Source organism: Anneissia japonica, unplaced genomic scaffold, assembly GCF_011630105.1.
Source record: "Anneissia japonica isolate Jap-2015-1 unplaced genomic scaffold, ASM1163010v1 scaffold896_len712_cov208, whole genome shotgun sequence".
Taxonomy (NCBI): domain Eukaryota; kingdom Metazoa; phylum Echinodermata; class Crinoidea; order Comatulida; family Comatulidae; genus Anneissia; species Anneissia japonica.
The window spans coordinates 1-712 of NW_022757202.1; the positions used below are offsets into that span (position 1 = coordinate 1).

Sequence of the window (712 nt, forward strand, 5' to 3'; positions counted from 1 at the left end):
TGTTGGCTCATTATCATCATAGGACACTATTTCAACTCTTATGGCTTCAACAATTGGGAAGTCTTTAGGAAGTTCAAGCTTCGCTGGTATGGAATTATCATCATCATCTGGAATTGTTACCAATTTATTCCATCTGGTTAAGGTCTCGGAATTTGGTTCTTTGTAAAAGATGGAGAGCTCTGTGACAGTATTGGGACCATCTCCTTGTATTTGTAGAGCTGTCATTCTGACTGGTTTCGAAAACTCAATATCCACATAAGGATTTGGTTCTTCATCCAGATTCTTCGGATACCATGGGTCTTCGCTGTCAATCTTTGTACTGTCTGGATTGGCAATATTATCAGAAGTAGTTCTGGTTGTTTCCAATTCATCAACAGTATCCAGGTCCATGTGACATACTGAAATAAAAAACATTTCTATTGAATTCCTTCAACTATCATCAGGAGAATAATATCTGCCGAATAAAATTATTTATATTTTTTTTCCTAAAAATAAATGATATAAGTAGAATTTAAAAATTAAAACATAATGTTTGAAACACAATTTTACCTTCTTCGGTTGTTTGTACTACCGGTATTGTAGTGGCTGGTGCACCTGTTCCTCTTGTACTTGGAGCAGATGCTGTGGTTGATCTTTGTGGTGTTACTGTAACTATACCTGTAGGTGCTGGTCCTGTTGTTGGAGCTCCAGATGCTGTTGTGCCTGGTGCAGC

At 37.5% G+C, this 712-nt stretch overlaps 1 protein-coding gene across 1 annotated transcript; it reads right to left on the reverse strand.

Moving 5' to 3' along the window:
* Positions 1-7: 7 nt before the first annotated feature.
* Positions 8-704, reverse strand: LOC117124497 (the record flags this gene model as incomplete). Its single annotated transcript, XM_033270722.1, has 2 exons — positions 550-704; positions 8-398 (listed from the first exon to the last, which is right to left on the reverse strand). A coding segment is annotated over exon 2 (383 nt), but the record flags the coding sequence as incomplete, so codon positions are not given.
* Positions 705-712: the final 8 nt, after the last annotated feature.